Below are 16,079 nucleotides of genomic sequence, written 5' to 3' on the forward strand. Positions count from 1 at the left end.
CACTACGTGCTAATGTGTAGCATCTGCTTACACAAATTACAGTAAGACAGAAGTGCTTTAGCCCAGAATCATATTATTAATATTCTGTAGCCATTTCCCTTACAGAACAGAAAACATCCTCATAAGCGTTTCTGCAATGACTCATATTTCCTAGTCCTACTGAGATGTAACTAAAGCTGCATGTTTGATCCATCATTTACTCTCCTGTTAATATTAAGTCAGTTTACTGTTTACTCCCATGTCTGTTTGAAGCCATGCTAACTGTGCGGGTGGTAGTGCCACAGTGGGGTTAAAGCAAAGCGTGGTTCAGTTTTTAAGTCTTTTCTGAGTTTTTATAGAATAGTCTGGGTTAGAAAATGTTATAAAATGTCTTTACGCTTTGAATGACAGTGTTTAAAGTGCTGCTTTATGTGGAGTCATGTAAAACCACAGTCTAGCCATATGTGACTTAAAATAATAGAATATTTTCTTAAGATTCTTTCTAACAAGAATGTTTCTATCGATTAATTTGTTTATTGCTACAGTTAATCTGCTGCATAACCTTCAAAAAGGATCAGATTTTTGTCCATCTTTTTTGCTCTTCAGGGCTGTTTCTGCAGCAGTGGTATTCTGGCACTGAACATACATATTTCATCATAGGTTTTGCAGACCAAGTCAGTCAGTCTGTCACCTTTAGCTCCTCCTTCTGTGTTTAACTGGATCTACTGGGTCATAAACTGTAGTTACAAGATATGAATGAGAGGGAGTTTGAGCTTTAGCAGCAGAGCTTTGTAAATGTGTGATATCTGTGATAAAGGGTAATGCACTATGGTACACGTAGTTTAACCACCGCTGTTGTCTCTATAGTCAAACTCAAGCGACAGTGCAGTACATTTACAGTCAGAAGATGTTTTTCATTATATGTCCATCATTATCTACAATGCAACACTACATCCATTTTCCACTGAGTTTTTTAACATGACATAGTTCAGTCTATTTCTCTTAAAAAAAATGTATTTATTCTTTTTTTCACAGGGGTTGGCGCATTAGCGTGGCTAATATAATTGTTGAATGTAAATATATGTATATTTTAAACATTATAGACTTTGATTTTATTGTAATTTTCCAATTATTATTCGGTGTATTGGAATTTAGCACAGTGACCCATGACTTACAGCTCTAGGATCCCTGAGTCACACTTAAGGCCCCAAAGTGATGATGGAAATAGCTCAAGTTCCAGAAATCTTGAAAACCATATTTGTAAACCATAGATCATGTTGGAATATCTGTCATAGATGAGGAAACATACAGTGGGGCAAAAAAGTATTTAGTCAGCCACCGATTGTGCAAGTTCCCCCACCTAAAATGATGACAGAGGTCAGTAATTTGCACCAGAGGTACACTTCAACTGTGAGAGACAGAATGTGAAAAAAAAATCCATGAATCCACATGGTAGGATTTGTAAAGAATTTACTGGTAAATCAGGGTGGAAAATAAGTATTTGGTCAATAACAAAAATACAACTCAATACTTTGTAACATAACCTTTGCTGGCAATAACAGAGGTCAAACGTTTACTATAGGTCTTTACCAGGTTTGCACACACAGTAGCTGGTATTTTGGCCCATTCCTCCATGCAGATCTTCTCGAGAGCAGTGATGTTTTGGGGCTGTCGCCGAGCAACACGGACTTTCAACTCCCGCCACAGATTTTCTATGGGGTTGAGGTCTGGAGACTGGCTAGGCCACTCCAGGACTTTCAAATGCTTCTTACGGAGCCACTCCTTTGTTGCCCGGGCGGTGTGTTTTGGATCATTGTCATGTTGGAAGACCCAGCCTCGTTTCATCTTCAAATTTCTCACTGATGGAAGGAGGTTTTGGCTCAAAATCTCACGATACATGGCCCCATTCATTCTGTCCTTAACACGGATCAGTCGTCCTGTCCCCTTGGCAGAAAAACAGCCCCATAGCATGATGTTTCCACCCCCATGCTTCACAGTAGGTATGGTGTTCTTGGGATGCAACTCAGTATTCTTCTTCCTCCAAACACGACGAGTTGAGTTTATACCAAAAAGTTCTACTTTGGTTTCATCTGACCACATGACATTCTCCCAATCCTCTGCTGTATCATCCATGTGCTCTCTGGCAAACTTCAGACGGGCCTGGACATGCACTGGCTTCAGCAGCGGAACACGTCTGGCACTGCGGGATTTGATTCCCTGCCGTTGTAGTGTGTTACTGATGGTGACCTTTGTTACTTTGGTCCCAGCTCTCTGCAGCTCATTCACCAGGTCCCCCCGTGTGGTTCTGGGATCTTTGCTCACCGTTCTCATGATCATTTTGACCCCACGGGATGAGATCTTGCGTGGAGCCCCAGATCGAGGGAGATTATCAGTGGTCTTGTATGTCTTCCATTTTCTGATGATTGCTCCCACAGTTGATTTTTTTCACACCAAGCTGCTTGCCTATTGTAGATTCACTCTTCCCAGTCTGGTGCAGGTCTACAATACTTTTCCTGGTGTCCTTCGAAAGCTCTTTGGTCTTGGCCATGGCGGAGTTTGGAGTCTGACTGTTTGAGGCTGTGGACAGGTGTCTTTTATACAGATGATGAGTTCAAACAGGTGCCATTCATACAGGTAACGAGTGGGGGACAGAAAAGCTTCTTACAGAAGACGTTACAGGTCTGTGAGAGCCAGAGATTTTCCTTGTTTGAGGTGACCAAATACTTATTTTCCACCCTGATTTACGAATAAATTCTTTACAAATCCTACCATGTGAATTCATGGATTTTTTTTTCACATTCTGTCTCTCACAGTTGAAGTGTACCTCTGGTGCAAATTACTGACCTCTGTCATCATTTTAAGTGGGGGAACTTGCACAATCGGTGGCTGACTAAATACTTTTTTGCCCCACTGTATATGTATGGTAAACACCAATAGAGACATTGAAAAAAAATGATAGCGTGGCCACACTTGTCCAGTTGCGAAACCACTTGGTCGCTTGACAGTTAACATATTATTTAAGAATATAACAGATATATTTTCTTTTAGCTTTCCCTTTACAGTTAAATTTACACAGCACAGTAAATGGGCTTACATATCCTTTCCATATATACTAGATAAGGCAGAATAAGGTTAGGAATAGGTAACTGGCTAACCAGGTTAGCAGAGGATTCCTTTTTTGTAGTTTTGGCTGAGAAGTGTCGTGCAGCGCCAGCATGACAAGAACTGGTTCTAATCACCTTTCTGAACCACTGGTGACATCATCAGTACTTTACACTGGTATCAAGTATAGGTCACTAGTCATTGTCTGACTCAGATACAGTAAAAGCAGCAGCCATCCTCAAGTTTCATTGGTTGTTTTCCTTTGTGAGTTTTGCTTTGACCCATTTCAGTTGTGTTTTTTGCTGTCAAGCAAAGCCCTCGTGGTTTCAGACTCAGTGCAACAGGGACCAGCAGTCCCCACTTGCACGAATATAAAATGTCACCACATGCCTTTCACAGTGAGCAACAGTACTGCTACAGCCTTGCAAGTCATTCTGTTTGGCTCATACCGTACAGTGAGTTTGGTCAGCTGTTACATGCTGCTGCAGGTTGTGTGGTTAACCTGCATGCTTGGTACATCAGTGAAGGTCTGAAACTAATGCAGCAAAAAAATCCTGTCACTTTTTCAATCTTCATTTTTATTTATTGCTCGTATTCTAGTTAAACCAGTATCTTCCTATAAAGGTGTGCATAGGGCTTTTAAAGGCACTGGTCATAAATTGCTTATAGCAAATTTAATGCCTAAATTTAATGCTTAGCTAACTTCCTGGAAAAGGGAAACAACTGGCAGGTCAGCGCTCGATATTTTGACTTGACTTTTATTTAAATAAAGTGGAAGAACTGGTGATGAGGCATTTTGAGCATGCTGGTATGCACCACATCAGAGTATTTCTTCTGAATGTTCTTCCTCAGATGCTTTGGGGCACTACATCAGTAGTCCGTGTTTCACAGTGTTCCCCCTTTTAGGGTAAAAAACAAATCCCCTGGCATGCAGCCTTCTAACTGTGGCCTCTTTAACTGAAAACTCCTGAAATCTGCACCCTTAATGTATAAAACGTTGGTGTCAGTATAAAACATGAATTGTGGTCTGTGGCAAAATCACAGCACGGTCAGCATAAGTGGTATGAAAAGAACTTTTAGGAAGAGATCTGAAAATAGCAGCTGCACTTAACCAGAGGTACAAACTAAATTAGCTGAGGCTTTATTGACATATTAGGAAGGAACAGAATAAGGAACACTTACATCATACATCAGATCTTGCTGATCCTCTTTGAGTTGAAAATCTTTATTGATATACACTGTGTATTTTTTTGTCTAGACAAACATGGTAACAAGGTTGGAAACCAACATCAGCAGATATTCGATTTTCACTGCTTGAGATACATTGCCAGAAGAAAAAAAAAGGAACAATAACAAAAAATTTCAGATGTTATTTGTGATATTGACATGGAAATGTTAATATCACGTGATACAAGAGTGCTCAGCCATTGAAACCCAGACCATAAAGGTCCCAGTGCACAGTTTTTGTGCTGATTTTAATCTCAGGGAGGCTTAAAGCTCAAAGCAGTTACTGGGTCAGCAGAGCGTTGGTGACATTTACACATTTAAGAGGCCCTGCTCTGTAATTTTACATGGCCTGTCACTAATGTTTGTATAGGCCGACTGAATGGCTAGATGCTGGATTGCTGTGGCAATGAGACTGAAAACACCTGAATTCAAAGATTAAGAGGTTTGGTGTACATACTTTCATATTCAGTGTAATTCGTCCTTTTGTTTCAAGTTTAATATTTTGTTTTTCACTATAAAGCAACAGCACTGTCACTGCAATTTGTCCACTCTGTTCATTGAGGAGGAGAGCTATGCAGATTACACAAATACAAGGAAATACATGTTTTTACACCTGAAATGGCACTTTCAGCATTAAGTAGCACCTTAAGTGTCCATTTCACAGAAGGCCTTTTCTAACGTTACGTTCAAAGAAGTGGTGCAGACATCACACCTCAAAGCTGCCAACCAGCACACGACTGTACAGTACAGTCCCCTTGGTTAAACTTCAGCAGCAACATGAAAGCTGTTTTGTACCAAATATGTTCACACTTTAGATGATCTGGGTATACATAAACAATTTCTTGCTCATTTATACCCCCGCATGTACTAACAACTGTCTCTGGATTAGACTTACAGTGAAAAAGGAAGTTCTGAAGCATATATATATATATATAAAATATAAAAACATGCAAATTGTTTTACTAGCTGTGATCCAACTTGTGTGAAAAGGAGTGGTTTTTTTTGTTTTTTTTCTGTCAGCAGATGGCCTCATCATCTGTGTGCATAAACAGTTGATCATCTGAGACTTCAGACTAACTGATATGATGACCGCATAACCTTAGCCGCCCCTTTTTGGGGTGGGAACTTGACAATAGTACAGACATTACACAAGGAGTGGCATTATTTTTAGCTTCCTCTTTTTAGGGTGTATGACAGCTTTGATAGCAAACCTATTTCAGTGTCTGGTAGAGGAATAGATTAAGATCATATTTTATAGCATCCTCATAAAAAAAGACAAAAATTCCCCAACATAGTGTGACCTCTTCTTTAACTCGTTGATTTACAGTCTTGCTCTGGGGCTTCTCACTTTGACATCGTGCTAACAAGCTGCTTGCTACGTGTTCGATTTGCAACTGATGCAGCTGCTATGATGGGCAGATATGGCCATGATACATGTAAGGAGCATCCTAACCTAATCACAAAGTGCAACCTGATACATTCACTTGCAGGACACTTTATTAGGTATACCAAAGTAGTACAGGGTTGGAGTTCCCTTTGCTGGAAGCGTTCCTCAGAAAGTTTGATCCATACTGACATGATAGCGTCAGACACAGTTACTGCAGATTTGTCGGCTGCACATCAATAATGCAAATCTCCTGTGCCAGTGTGAATTGCAGTGGGTAACAAATACACTAACATGCTTCAGAGTACACAGGCTCATGTTTGGTCCTGAATCAACACCCAACAAACCTCACCCAAGTGATATGACACACTCTAGTGGGTTTTTATTTTCTCACATTTTTGTATTCAGATATATTACAGAACAACTCACTGAACCCTTGATTGAGCCCAGCCTAATATACTTGTAAGTGACTTGTGGCAGCTTGAAGTAATGACAGAAAAGGGGACAGAAGAGGAGGGAAAGCTGATAGTGGAAACACAAATGCTAATACAAAACTAGGAAATGTACAACTGATACGAGACGTAAAGGAAAAATGTTTAAAGAGAAACTGATACAGGGCTAGTCATTTTTTAGAGGAATGACTTAAATAGTTCAGTTCTTTTTGCAATATGAACTCACTTCCAAGTAGTGTACAGGAGGAGTATGGTGGTTTTAGACATCATGGTGCTTCCTGTGTGTTCACGGTAGTATGTTGGGGGGGGAAAAGAAGTCAGAGAGCTGTCGTCTGGTGAGGTTTGTGGATTTAAAAAGAGGTGAACTTTCCAGACTTCTGTAGCCTACGATATAAAAGTTATTTTAGTGAACTAAAATACAAGGCTCAACCCAGCCTTGTAAAAAAATAAAGAAAATTCAAACTAAACTAAAATATAGACTATTGTTTTTATGTTAGTCTTTAAAATTTGTGAACACAATAAGCACGAGAACGTATTGAGGAAGCAAAGTGAGACTGAGAAAGTCTGGGTTTAGGATAGAGATGCCTGCTCTAGTTTTAAGCTTCAAACTAAAAGTTAGGGCTGGATCAACTGACCCTGAACCACCCTGTAGCTTCAGTGCTACAAGCTCCGGCTGCTCGGGGGACTTCCCATGATGCACTGAGCCTTTTTCCTCCAAAGATCTCTTTTCTCACTCTCACCAGTATTTTGTGTTTCACTGTCAGTTTCTCTGTGCTTCTCTTTCCGCTCATCTTTTCCCTCACTTCCCAGTCGGTTGTAGCGCATTGGCTTCTAGTGGCAATCTCGTCCCCACCATCACCAAGTTTTTGCTGATGTACTCTAAGCCATGTCTGATTGACTGGTTTATTGTCTCTGTATAATATTTTGGGGTCTAGATCAGGGATGTCAGACTCATTTTGCAGTGCAATTGCAACACTATGGATATATACTCAACAGTAAATAGAAAAAACGATCTGTCAGCACGACTCTTGGAGAAATACCTGTGTAAAATAAAGAAATAGTTCTGGTAGCTTGTTGCCCAGTCTAAGAGACCCTGTGCACGAGAAAATGCTAACTTCCTGGTTTGAGACCGGATGTGGGGTTGTACATTTCCGGTAGCTTTACTTTGCGGTCAATCGCTACTGCGAACATATACTCCAAAATCATGTCCAAAACTCGAAAACGGAAAGATCGCGTTAAGTTACAAAGAGCAGAAAGTGGGAACACTCGCCACTGTTGTGTCATAAAAAATCTAATGATCAATTTTGACGTCTAAAGAGTTTAGATCGATCAGTTGTTTACATCACTCAACACAAGCAGAACTGCATCACTGCAGCACAAGACACATCGTCCACATTCAGAAGCACATCTCTGTATAGTGACTGGTCTTATGATTTAAACAGGCAAATGTTCAGCATTCAAACTACAGGTGAAGAATAGTCAAACCAGATGTTTCCCCCATTATGTCGAGATCAGCTAGTCAAGTACACACCTACACAGCATGTTAACAAACCGTGAAAAAAGCCACACAAAAAATGAATGATTGCTGGTAAGGGTTTCTATACATTAGTATTTACGAAGGGTATGTTGTGACTTACCTTAAAAATTACAGCGGTCCTTCGCTATAACGTGGTTCACCTTTCACCTCGCTGTTTCACGGATTTTTTAGTGCAAGTTTGCATGCTTATTTTTTTTTTTACGTCACATTGTGTCCTGCATCCTGATCGCTGCAGACGATCTCCTCCGTGACGTCTCTCCTGTACAGTACAGAATCGCTGCATCGATCGCTAGCAGTGTGACTCTGAAGTGCAGTACTGTATGTCCACGAAATGTTTTGCTTCGTCAAAAAATAAAATTGGCTACTTGATTTCACCTATCGCTGGTTATTTCTAGAACATAACACCTGCGATAAACGAGGGACAGCTGAGAAATATAACATTTGAATCTCTTTTCTCTTTTTCTCTGAGGCGCGGGGGAAAAATATCGACAAGTCGATGAACATCATTTACAGACATATTGGGTAAATGCCCAAGACATCTATAGAAATGCAAATCGCCGCTTGATTCATTCATTTGCTTAACTTGTTTTGGACCGTAAACAGGGCCCGAATAGGACACCGGAAACAAAGCTCCCCACAGGAGTTTCCGCACCGGAAGTAGCATATGCTAACGTGCACACAGTCAATTCACAGAGAATAACCTTTTTGTTGTTGTTGACCCGTATTTTTAAAGATCAAAATTTATGCCCTCCTTCACTTTTTAAAAAAACGTCTATTAGACTGGATTCCAGTCTCTGTCGGCCCAATATTAGTCCCCTGGGCCTTATGTTTGCCACAGCTATTCTACATCATTAAAACTGAGTTGAAAGACATTATCAGTGACAAATTTATGCACTGCAACACTCATAGAACACTCGTTCTTCAAGCTTTCTGCCTAAGCTTATCTGTTTTATTTAGGCCTTCTTAGTCTTTTATAAAGTGCCCACAGGTCGGTTTTAAGAGTCAAAAGGAAGTTAGGGTCTCTTAGAATTACTACACACTAGAAAGTATCACCTGTAACCTCACAGAGGAACGGCTTTGTTTCAGTGTGTGTTTTCAGATGCATTTGTGTGTCTGCGTCCATGTGCTTGACCTCTGAATTGTTCCAGTCCTGTGCGACGGAAAGTCCCCAGGCTTCTTTCACAGGAGCTGGGTGTCCAAGTGTGTGAGCTATGTGTTTGCAGAAGTGTGGGCTACAAGCGGCAGCCTATCGCATGCTGTCTTTGAGGAAGCAGGAAGGAACATGCTGAAAGCAGTCAGCCAATGAAGTGCCAGAGCTAAAGGAGGAGCCCCCCTCAGGAAACGCTTGGTGGAGTATCAGGGGTTCAGATCATCAACAGACTTCCTAATCGACACAGCTGATTGTTCTCTCTGCTCATCTATCCATTTCTTTCATTATTTTTTGTTTTTTCTTTCTTCGTTAACACCTTTCTCCAGTTCCATTCATCTGCATTCTGTTTTCATGCTTCCACCCATAACAACTCTTATGATTTTGAATCTGACTCGATTCTTTCTACTTTGAGTCCATTCAACCGTATATCCGTCTCTCCACGTGGGTTGAAAATTATGGTGGTATATTATCCTGTACTGCCGCTGTCATGTCCGCCGACATGTCTGCTCCTTCGGTAAAGAAGAAGAAGTCGTTTGCACGGAGCTCCAAACCAAGCACCAGGATGTGTATTCGGGAACAAAGGGACATCATGTAAGTTCAGACATTATCCTCACTGCTGGGTCTGACACAGCTTTTCTGGTATCTTTATTTTTTCACTGAACACGTCCTCACCAGCCTGAGTTTGGTGATCAGCTCTGAGACTCGTTTGAGGTAGTGACTATCTCATTAGTTGGTTTTTGTGTTTATCAAGTGGCAGATATCTGGTATTTAGTGGTTCTTTTGAATGATCTTGAGTATCATCGGTGGTCTCAGGTGTGCAAAACCACGCAAGTAAGAGTGAGGTTTGTACCATCTTTACTGGCTGCTGTTTGATCTGGTTGTCACAATAATCTAACTAATGGAATTTGAACTTGCGTTCTCTGCTGTCTGAAATGTGTAAACAGCAAATTTAAGATTTCCTAAGTGAAGTGCAACATTTCAGACTAAAGTACTGAGAAAAGTTAAAATCTTGTTTAGAAGTCGGAAAGTCAAAAGCGAACATCTACATTTTTCACACTGCATTTGAAACAGATGAATTTTACAACTTTTCAATAAAACGGACATTAACTTGGCTTATTTCGAGCGATATTTATGAGGGAGTGAAAGTAGTACATATTGCACTTTTAGCACTCCTTGTCCCCGTGCAGTCAAAAAAAAAACCAGCATGGCAAGAGTATCAAGTAAATACTGGACAAACAAGATGTTTTAATTAATAAATAAAACAATCAGGAATAAAAAAATTAGCACTGATGTAATATTTTTTCCAGTAAAGCAAAAAGAAAAGATGTGAGAGAGCGTATGTTTGCACTCAGGAGCAGTGAGACTAGATATGATGTAACCAAGTTACAAAATACCATGACAGTACACGGCACATTAGGTCATGTCTTATTTTAGAACGCGCTGAGCTTTAGTAGGTATATTTCACAAGGTGAATGACAGACTTTACCCACTGAAGCTGTGGATACGTGTCCAGGATGTAAACAGCAAGAAAAAAAAAACACTTCCAAGTTCCAAAAAACTGAGTCACATTTTTGACAGATAGATGCTAATTCAAGATGAAAGGTCCACAGTGAGTGGCATTATTTGAAGAGTGATATATTAATGTATGAAAGCATTTTACCTGCTTCTCTGTTAGTAAGTTTTGTAAGGAGATTGGGGAGAGCAAGTTCTTCATTTTCATAATTTCACTTCTTGGAGACCTGAGCAGTTATTTTTGCATCTGAGATGTCTAGAGGTTGAACATTGCAAAACAAGCAAAAAATGCAGTCATCTGTTTTTGGTGTTTTAAAATTCACAAAACCTCAAAAACACATGTTTTTTGATGCACCTGGTTATGGCAATAGTGAGACAGGTGTGTCACTCTCAACTTAGCATTTTTAACATGCAACCTGGGTGCATTTTTCTCAAAAGGGAGGTTTCTCCTGAGGCTAGCTGAGTAGTTTTTTTTGTGAAAGTAACCATCCTGACTAAAACTACAACCTCAGGACACGGACATCTGCGCCCACCATATCTCCAGCCTTCTAACACGAGCTTCGCAGGAAATGAAACTGTTCTCGCTCTGCGGCCGCCATAGCTGTGGCTCCAACGCCAAAGGAAACTTTATTCGTAACAGGGGGGACATAGGAACATTTGACAAACCAACATTATCGTAAAACTATAAGAAACAAAAAGCAGTTCAGTACCCCACAGCTGAAGTTAACTACAATGTACACAAGTACACAACGTTTCCAAAACACATGTTCTCATTCAGGACAGACAGAAAGCATCTGTGAGACCAACAGAAATGATTTTGAAGGGAACGTGTTTTAATTTAAGGTTACCAGCAGAGCTTGATTTGGTTTCCAAACACAGGTGGTGGTGCAAAAAAACAAAAAAATAATCTGTGCTATAATAAGTATAACTTGCTTCAGTGCTCTATCGGGATTAGGAATTCAAGATTTGCGACTCTTTGTCGACATTATGCAAGCATAATGACATTAAGACAAAACTTCCTCTTAAATAACTTAACTTAAATAACCAATAAATATCCTAACATAATTAGAAATCCAAGATGCAATATATATTATTAATGTATTAAGATAAGATAAGATAAGATAACCTTTATTAGTCCCACACGTGGGAAATTTGTTTTGTCACAGCAGGAAGTGGACAGTGCAAAAGTTATGAGGCAAAAATTAGAATACAATAAGAATAAATACAGTACACAACTGTACAGAATAGAATAAAATAAAATACTATATACAGTAGAATAAAATAAAATAAATATACAATAAGATAAAAATAGAATACAAATACAAATACTATATACAACTGAGTAAAAATACAACGATGACAGAAAGGATTATTGCATGTATGAGAGGCACTCATTCAAAAGGAGAGATCGATATTAAACCTTTTGTTCGCAAAGGTTAAAACTTCACCAAAATTCCAGTATAAGATGATTAAGAATTATTATGAACTGTGAATTATCCCATATGGAAAAGAAATAGTAAAAACATATATGATTTACTCATGAAAGTGGCCACTTTCATGAGTAAATCATATATAAATCATATAAGGCTTACATGATTTACTCATGAAAGTGGCCACTTTCTCATTACTTTCATATATTTTTTTAGTAAGTATACAAAACATACAAGTTTCATTATATAATTTTTCAAGGGATCTTATATCTGTTTTCACTCTTGTATGCTTTTCATACAAGTTTCATACAAGACAGATACAAACTTTATAAGATTTATATATATCTTTTCCATATGGGATGCAAAGCTACTTTAATAGAGTCCAAGAGTATGAAAACAGAGCTAGAAATGGTGGTATCGTTATCATAAAATTTAGTATATAACAAAAATACAACATAGACAGTTGGGAATACTTTGTCGAGAGAGGACTGATTTACATAACATTATGCAGGAGCAACCAGTAACAGGGCTGAGCTACTGTAAAAGTTCTCAGTCATAACAAACACAAGTCATCAGTTATAAATCACACCTAGTGTGTTTGTGAGACTGTAAACTGTAAGAGAATGCATAAGAGATGAAGAGAAACAGGAGGGTGCAGACACACAGAGGTGAGGCTGAAAGCACGTAGGTGTGAGGCTTTAAAATGAAACTTTCATGCCAACTTTCTTCAAAAACCAAAGTCAAAGCAGGAATGTTGTTGTTGCACACTGAGGGGACAGAGGAAGAACGAAGCATGCAAAGTGTAATGTAAGTACTTGTATTTCCTGAGTATTTGCATCCAAAAAATAGCCTGAATTCGTTACAAAAACTGGGCTAGCTGTAATCTATTGCTTTCACCTCTAAAAACAGGCGATCGATACTTTGCCAATGGCCCATGTTTGCTTTTAAAAAAGAATTTTATACGGTAAATTAAACCAAGTCTGTTAGCTTTGGTGATTTGATTCCTCAGAGAAAAATCCACTTTATTTGTCAGTGGAGATAAGCTTCCATGACGGTCATCAGCTCGGACCTCGGTATTTCCTCAGCAAGGTTTGCGTTAGAAAGAGAGAGAACGAGGAGACATTTACGGGAAATGAGTTCTCATTTTTCGACCCCTGCGTTGTGGGGGGAGGGTGGGCATGCAGTCAGACGGCAGAATCTCAATCCTATCTCTCTTCCTTCCTTTCATCCGGTGTACCTTTCTCTTCACCGCTTTTTCTCTTTCTTGCTAAATTACAGTTTGTAATTTGTTACAAACGGCTACTGTAGGATTTTTACACTTTGAATCTTTCCAACTGAAGACTTAGACTGTGTGTTTGTGTGCATCAGTCAGAGAGGAATCCTTCCTGCAGCCGTTACAGAAGTGTGACGATGGTGTAGTTCCTGTTGAGTGGCACTGCCATATTTGGACACAGGAAGGAGTGATGCAGGTAGAGAAAGAGGACCTGCTTTTTACTATTTCAGCTTTCTATGAGCCCATCGCTGCAGGTGTGTGTGTGGAGAGCAAAAGACTTGTTTCTGTTTCTCTTCTGCTTTTCCAATTTTCCGTGTTAATAAAAAACCAAACAGTCCTACACACCGGTGGTCACTTGTTCTCTGAATTCATTTTACATTAAAAACTGAGGAGATGATACTGGAAAGGCCAGACATTTCCACAAGCTACAGTGCCAAAATTATACACAAAGTATTGCTTTTTGAAAGCTAAAGCTGTTCTAATTCTCAAACATATAAATCCAACTAGTTTTAATGTTTAACCTGCAGGTACAGGTCTCACACTATAGAGCACTGTAGAGTTTTTTTTTAGCAACTTCTTGACAGTGGTTGTGCAGCAACTCCATCGAATGCTCTTGCTGTTGGTGTCCGATTGAAAGCAGTTGTGCCAACCACTTTTGATCACAAGGTGATTGCACAGATCATCAACCGGCAACCTGTCTCCAAATGATCGTTTTTTCACTGACTGCACTGAAAACACTCATCTGCCAAGCGTCTCTTTGCAGTAGAGTAGGACTAGACTCTATTGGCTGCCAGCTGGTTGTATTCTGGTTCTGGTCTTGCAGTTAAATTGCCATTCTGCAGCAACAAGGTCACTATTTTTGGAGGAATTTCTGAATATCTGTTTAAAATCCTGGACTCTGAATGTAGTTAGTTAATTTGAATTTCTGTGTATGGAGATATGCAACAAATATGCGCTTTTCTCCAATTCATGAGTATTAATTGTTATGTTGTCACAAGCAGACTGTATGTAGTTGCTAACTTGACCCCATTCACTTCTAAACTGATAGCTGACTCAGTCTTATTGCTGTTTTATTACCATGTTGAGACAACAAAGTCACTTTGTGTGGGGCTGGTTGAAGACCCAGCCCATCTCTTTAAATCAACCATTTCAAAATATCATTGCACACTTTTGCAATAATTTTGACTGTACCCAATCTACAGCAGCTCTTTCCCCTGTTAACACTAGTAGACATATCAGCTGAACAGCTAAAGATCTTAATGACTGGTTCTTTAATCCATTTTTAACTTCTTTCAACTGTACATACATTGGCTAACTTAATGATTGTAGTTTTTTTCTTAAAATAAAAGCTTTAAAAAAAAAGAAAAAAGAAAAAGGCCCCTAGAATCGGTGGTTGCTCAGCATCTGGGCCATAAACCTGATGAAAGATCACACATGTCAAAAAGAAGAAACCCATCTTTTATTGAAGTTACAGATATATCCAGATTAAGGCTGGTTAGGGCTATTTCCTGGAAGTAACACATGATGGTGTTTATAAAAAGTATTCTCAACTCTAAGAAGGTATCCGTGGGAAAAAGCAGCAAGCAAATTTATAAGATCTGTGCCGTTAACACTTTAGCTGTGTTAATCATTATCACCTGGACAGCTTCACAGAAGTGAGTAAAAGAACACTGATGACTTGAGGTAAACCCAAAGTTTCTATTCATGTGTTCACACCTGCAAAAAGTGAAGCTGAACTAATGGAGGAACCATTGTGGTCGGTCATAGGGGAGGTGCAGTTCGCTGCAGACATCAAACACAGCACAATGACACCGTTTCCTGGATGGGACAATCTGCATTGGCTGCAGCTGTGTCGGCGGTTACCTGTGACCTTTGAGTCAGCCTGAGGTTGTGAGCAGTGAGGGTCTTCGTTATCTGGTCTAAGCACGAAGCACGCACTTTGCGTGGACATTGGTTAGCGGCGTGCTTTTTTTGTTGTAGACACCTGACAGCTGCCGAGATCTGTGACACGTAGACAGTGATGGACTTGTGTATGCGTCTGTGCACATCTTAGTTTGATCTGTGGTCTGTGAATAAAATGATAGCTCACAACAAAAGAACGCAACAGGAAAAACCACACAAGCCTCTCCTCTAGTTGATTTTTGGTTTTTATAGCAGTTGTGTGTGCAGCTCACAAATCCAACTCCTATATTGCTATAAATCGGGGGATTTAGCTGCATTCTTTCCAAAGACCAGCAGGGGGTGACTCCTCTGGTTGTGTAAACAATTGTGGTTGTATAGAAGTCTATGAGAGAACGACAATTTTTCTCATCTGATCTATGACTGTCAACTCCTGATAGGTTTACGGCTTCTGTAGAGAATTAAATTTCTAATGTATTACTATATCATGCGGCATTTTGAAATATGGTCACCATTACAGTCAAACAGATAATAAACAGGATATAATTACTCATATGATACTGATATGTTGCTACTATCTGCATGTGCAGTGTATCTAGGAATGGCTTTTTTCGATATCTTTATATAACAAGCCTTGCAACACATCAGAAATGTGATTATGATTTTCAATCAAGTTAAACTACTGATTAAAGTCCCACAAGATTAACATTGCGCATTACATTCGTGGAACTTAGAGGTGTTTCTGTAATGGCTAGGGTCCGGTGTACAAAAACATACAGAAACCCAATGAAAACATTAGAGAGGGGAAGTATTCCTTCTCAGGTTTAATTTAAGGCTTTTCACATCCATGCTGGTGGATGAACGAGGCTTTTCAATCATGGAGTACTTTTGGCAGTAAAGGTTTTCTTCCCCTGAGCTGTGCCTTAAAGGTCCCATAATATGAGGATAAGTTAGGTTGAGCACAGAAAGCTTCTTCAATAAAAAGATCATGTTAAAGTCTCTGCATTTGTTTTAATTTATATTGTATCACTATAAGTTACAACTTTAACCCATTTAATTTGAAATCTAATGTCATCCAGTGGAACATACTGTGCTGTATTCTGTTAATTAGAAAGAGTTTGCTTGTATTCCTTT

At 39.4% G+C, this 16,079-nt stretch overlaps 1 protein-coding gene across 7 annotated transcripts in view; it reads left to right on the forward strand.

The window, feature by feature from the left end:
• Positions 1-16,079, forward strand: part of sh3bp2 (SH3-domain binding protein 2) — a 94,526-nt gene that overhangs the window by 65,752 nt on the left and 12,695 nt on the right. For 2 of the 7 annotated variants that reach the window (XM_082538317.1, XM_082538316.1), the window contains exon 1: positions 9,038-9,422. The exons of 4 other annotated variants lie outside the window; for them this stretch is intronic. In XM_082538317.1, the coding sequence (XP_082394443.1) occupies positions 9,319-9,422 (104 nt within the window). In that variant the 5' untranslated portion in view covers positions 9,038-9,318. Of the gene's footprint in view, positions 1-9,037; positions 9,423-12,559; positions 12,581-16,079 lie in introns of those variants that run through there. One more of the 7 variants, XM_082538320.1, reaches the window with a different exon arrangement.

The sequence above is a fragment of the Aulonocara stuartgranti genome, assembly GCF_965226115.1.
Source record: "Aulonocara stuartgranti genome assembly, chromosome: 7".
Lineage (NCBI taxonomy): Eukaryota > Metazoa > Chordata > Actinopteri > Cichliformes > Cichlidae > Aulonocara > Aulonocara stuartgranti.